Consider the following 5,297-nt stretch of genomic DNA (forward strand, 5'->3'; position numbering starts at 1 on the left):
CCTCAGTGACGAAGACAATCTTGCAATCAGAAAAATTAGCATGAAGGATGACGACGAGAAACTCACCAAAAAAGAGTTGTCAGCTGCTAATACACCCGCGAGAAGCACGATTCCCCAAAATGCTGCTTTCGCTTTATCAAGCTACTAGAAATTTTTTTCCCACACCGACGCAATCAGCACAGCGAACAAATAATGGATTCGCAGTAAGATTATAAACAATGAAGGAGAAGAAGCAATAGTTTCCGCACCGATTTCCATTTTTGGTGTATGAAGACTCCTTCCTTTCCTCGCTCTCGCAATTTTGCATTAAGAAGGGCATTGGGTTGTCTCACATAAATTAAATTAGAGTTGATACAAATTTGATCTCTTAAATTATTTTCAAATTTTAAGCTTTCAAATTTTAAGCTATAAGTTGTGGTTTGACTTTCTTTTCATTTAAAACATTAATTCTTATAATCTAATAAAAATTTAGACTATTTTATCTCTAAATGGACCAAAATCTATGATTTAAAATTTAAAGGGTTTAAAGTTTTAAACTATAAATTTTTATCCCCTCAAGTTTCTTTTTATTTAAAACATTAATTCTTATAATCTTCATATTAGAACATTAATTCTTATAATCTAATAAAAATTTGAATTATTTTACCCTTAAAGGGATCAAAATCTATAACTTGAAATTTAAAAGACTAAAATCAAAATAAAAATAAATTTAAAAGACCAAAAATTATATTAACCCATTAAATTATTGCAAGAATGTATACAATGGACCGTGAACAAAGACTTTGTTTCAAAAAACAAAAATTAACTAAAATATACTTTTAATCCTCTAATTTTATTAAAAGTTTCAGCCTTTTTAATTATTTATTTTAATTATTTATTTATTTATTAACCCATTAAATTATTGCAAGAATGTATACAATGTACCGTGAACAAAGACTTTGTTTCAAAAAAAAAAATTAACTAAAATATACTTTTAATCCTCTAATTTTATTAAAAGTTTCAGCCTTTTTTAATTATTTATTTTTAAAAACGTTAATAAAAAATATAATATTAAGATTTTTTAATTTTAATAAAAATTAAAATATTCATAAATATTAACATATTAAATTTAATTTTTAAAACGATAATGATTGTTATAAAAAGTTATCATTTAAAAATTAACAATTTTTGATAATATTAAAATGAACAATTTTAAGATTAAGTGACTAAATATATATTTTTTAAAGTTAACAGATCAAATCGAAATCCTATATAAAATTAAGGAGCTAAATGTATGCTTTAAGGGGGAAAAAAGGGAATGAAGATGGCAAAATAATTAAAAGGAATTATTTAGTTAGATTGTTTATCCTCTTGAGATTAATTTAAAAAATGCTTAGATTTTAATTAGAATGCTTATTCAAAGTTAACTTTATTTTACCTACTTATTTCTTATGAATCACACCCGTTAAATATTGATGTTGCATTATTAAAAATGAAAAATAATAACTAGTCACAATTAATTTTGGACTGTATATAATAAATTACTAAGTTAATATCATTTTTAGTCTTTAAAATTTGACCTCATTTTTTATTTCGGTCTCTAAGATTTGAAATCTACAATTTTGATTCCTCTAACCAAACTCTTTTCAAGCACCAAAAAATTTTATACGGATGAAAGTAAGGTCAAATTTCATAAATCAAGACTATTGTTTCTAAATTTCCGAAATAAAAATTAAAATAAGATTCAATTTCAAGGATAAAAGATAATATTAACCATTTATTAATTATTATATCGTATGCATGGAATTGGGCTACATGCCCATATCTAATACACATATTCATATGGATTTCTTGAGCGTATATTATATAACAAAAAAATTACTACACAGAGATCTTATTTTTGGTATCAAAAATAAGATTTTGTGTTCCATATGTACCAAACATTCTTATAAAATTTTGACACATCATCAAATTATCTTGTAATGTAACTCCATGGGAAAATAAATAAGGGTATTTCCAGCCTTGCGAACCAAAAATCAAGTTCACTAGAGGTTCTTCGTTCTCTTCAATACTTAGGTTTTAAGGTCCAACAGTGCAAATTTTGCAAAATTATTAGAACAATTCTAGCAAAATGCATACATAGGGACGATTTGCAGTTAGCAGTTATAAGTTAAAGAACCATTAAATTTCTTCACCCAGTGAAAAATGAAACAGGGATCAACTTTCTTGGAACAATCAAGTTTTGCATAGAAGAATTTTTAATCTAATGGCAAAGATGAGAAAATAAGACAGGCGAAGCACTTCATTCTGTCATAGAAGCTTCAGATTTGCATCATTCAAAGGTCTTAAAAATGGGTATATAAATTAAAATCAATAGATGAAGGATCCAAAGGGAGAGAGAACAGAGGCAAAACCAAATCAGGGACCTACCAAAATCAACAAGTTCCTGATAAAGACGGTGATTACAAAGAACTTGTGAAGAAAATTTAAAATTACACATGGGCTTTTGGCGCCTATTTCTTCTTCATAAGAACTTGTGAAGAAAATTTAAAATTGTCCAAAAGCAATTACAAAAATGAAACTTGATTTCAACTAGGGGTGTTCAAGGCCGGCCCGTCCTAGTCGACCCGTTCCGGTTCCAGTCTTATTGGGACGGGACGAACTCATCCTGAAATTTTTGAGGACGGGACAAAAAAGGAACCGGGACGGGATGGGACAATGGATGGGGTCATCTCGCCCTGGTCCCGTCTCGGTTTCTTTTTTTTTTATAATTTTTTATCCTATTTGTATAATATTATTTTTTTATATTTTTTAAAAATTTGAGACGATTATATGAAACTATAGATATATTTATTTAGAGTTTTTATATTTGTTGATAATTTGATATTATTGATGATTAAAATTTTTAGCAAGATTTTATTGTGTTAAAAGCTTTTGTTTAAAGTTTTTAATTACTATTATATGTAATATTTTAGGCTTTTGTTGAAGAGTGTCCAAACAAATAAAAAAAATAAAAAGATGTTTTTATAAGACCTAAACTCAAAAAACTATAATTAAAAAAATCAGATTTTATTAAAAAATTTTAAAATTTTATTAAAAAATAGAAAAAATATATATCTAGACGTCCTGGTCCCGTCCCGTCCTAATCGGGATCGGGACAGCACCGGAACGGACTGGGACACTAGACAGATTTTCTGTCCCGTTACTGTTCATCGGGACGGGCATGTCCCAATCCCGATCTGTCCCGTGAACAATCCTAATTTCAATAGGTTAATATCACATCAAAATTTAAGTTTTTGTTTCCTCATAAAGACCTTCACCATCAAATTTACGCTTATATTACTCTTTTTCGCATAATTAACATAGGACCAACCACTATGCCAGTAAAATTGATAACTATATGTCATATGACAAGACCTGTTCAAGAATCAAGAACTATGATAAAAAGAACATGATTCATAACCTTAAGATGAGTTACAAAACAGAAAGAAGTATCTTATAAATTAGAAGTTCAAATTGGGAACTCATAACGCTGAAAGAAATCAAGCAGAGTAAGAATTGAAGCAGAACGGCTTAATGACCATAATAAATCAGGAAACCAAAAACTACAAGTCATTACCTCCAGGAAACTGCCTACGCCAAAACTTCAGGTAAAGGCCCCAATTCACCTACATAGAGTTTCTGTAGCTGAGGAACACTTTCCTGAAATTTAATCACATAATTTTCCATAAAAATTTTCTCGCTGGTGGTAATCAAACGAGGAATGGACACGTCATCCTTAATGAAACCCTTCAGCTTCAAAATTTTTACTACTGAACATCTAGGAACAATCCTCTTCTTCAAGCTATATCTAAGAATATTCGGGCGCCCAACTATGTCTTCCAATTGCAAACCCACTTCCTCTATATAAAATTTCATTGAGTTTGTGATTTTTTTCTCTGACAAAGCCATGATATTTGGAACCTTATTGAATGCCAAGAGAGCGACATCCCTGGGCCAGCCGAATCTCTCAAAGATATCCAGCTTCAACTCCCAGGTTGATTTACTCAACTTTGTTACAATAACAAGTGCTTCAACAGATGCAGGCTTGAAAGGTTTGATTCCTATTTCCTTGACAAATTTGATATATTCAGCAAAAACTGACTGATTTATAAATGCCACATCTGCATATCTAGATAATAGGGTAAAGACAGAAGACTGAGGCACTCCTTCATCTCTCAAAACCTTAATGTTAGAAGATTGAGGCATTCTACCTCGAGCTTTTAAAACTTCTCCTTACTTTCCAATCATCAATAAGTACACTTTTAAGGGCCTCATAACGGGGAATTATGCGTTTATCCAAGCTATACATTAGTAATGCCGGGTTATAGCAGAAGAGTTCTGGGATTTCATAAGGTGAAAAACCTATAGACTGAATAAACCTTAGCCTGGGCAAAAGATTGTGCTCAACATTTGCCACAAGCACCCGGGGCAAGCATGTCACAATTTTGGATATCTGAGCATTTGAGAATTCAAAGCTTCTGAGAAGATCAAGTACGGACTCGGGTTTATCTGAGTCTTTCAGTTCAACCCTTTTCGATACTTCACTAGCAACTTTGGCAGACATCCCACGTGAGTTCATGAGGTAAGAAACCGTAAATAAATTATTTCCATCTCTAGTTTGCTCTGGCTGGTTTGATGGAGATAATTTTGCAACGGAAGAAAACGAATAGGAAATGTGGGACGCATAGTGATGAAGAAAGCCTAACTGGGTTTCCGTCCGCAGTGAAGAAGATAATCTTGCAATCAGAAAAATTAGCATGAATGATGATGAGAAGAAACTTACCCAATATGGGTGGTCAGTTCCAATTAACCTAGCAAGTGGCACAATTCCTCATTTTCCGTTTGTGCTCGGGAGCTGTAGCCTGTAGAAAGGTTTTCCCACTCTTAGGCGGAGAGTCAGCTAATCTCAGCTGCAACGAACGATGGCATTGAAGAGGAACAAGAGAAGGATCATGGGGGGAAAAAAGTTGCTATTTTGTGGCTGCTCTCTCGAGTTTTAAAAGTGCTTCAAAATGATATTTCTCTGGTCAAATAGTACAGAAAAAGAAATTTTTTAATTCTATTTATAAGTTACTTCATCAATTTTTTACTATGAACGTACTATGTTGTCATCCATTTGTTATAGTGTACATTTCTAGTCTGATCTTATTATAAATCACTTTCAATATATTTTATACAGACTAAAAAAAACCTCAAACTTTATTAATTCTCATTTAAGATTCAATAACTTTTTAATTTTATCCTTCTTTAACATACATTATACTTCTCTGGTCTTA

At 31.0% G+C, this 5,297-nt stretch overlaps 1 protein-coding gene across 1 annotated transcript; it reads right to left on the reverse strand.

Moving 5' to 3' along the window:
• Window positions 1-3,612: 3,612 nt before the first annotated feature.
• LOC114736066 (uncharacterized) lies at window positions 3,613-4,227 on the reverse strand. The gene has a single exon (XM_028923846.1). It carries the CDS (start codon window positions 4,225-4,227, stop codon window positions 3,613-3,615), a length of 615 nt encoding a protein of 204 aa, XP_028779679.1.
• Between the last annotated feature and the right edge of the window lie 1,070 nt (window positions 4,228-5,297).

The sequence above is a fragment of the Neltuma alba genome, unplaced genomic scaffold, assembly GCF_004799145.2.
Source record: "Neltuma alba isolate B1F8T4 unplaced genomic scaffold, ASM479914v2 tig00013292_pilon, whole genome shotgun sequence".
In the NCBI taxonomy this organism is placed as follows: domain Eukaryota; kingdom Viridiplantae; phylum Streptophyta; class Magnoliopsida; order Fabales; family Fabaceae; genus Neltuma; species Neltuma alba.

What these genes read in the sequence shown, in the direction of transcription:
- LOC114736066 (XM_028923846.1), bottom strand. Translation starts at nt 4,227, where the DNA reads ATGCCTCAATCTTCTAACATTAAGGTTTTGAGAGATGAAGGAGTGCCT.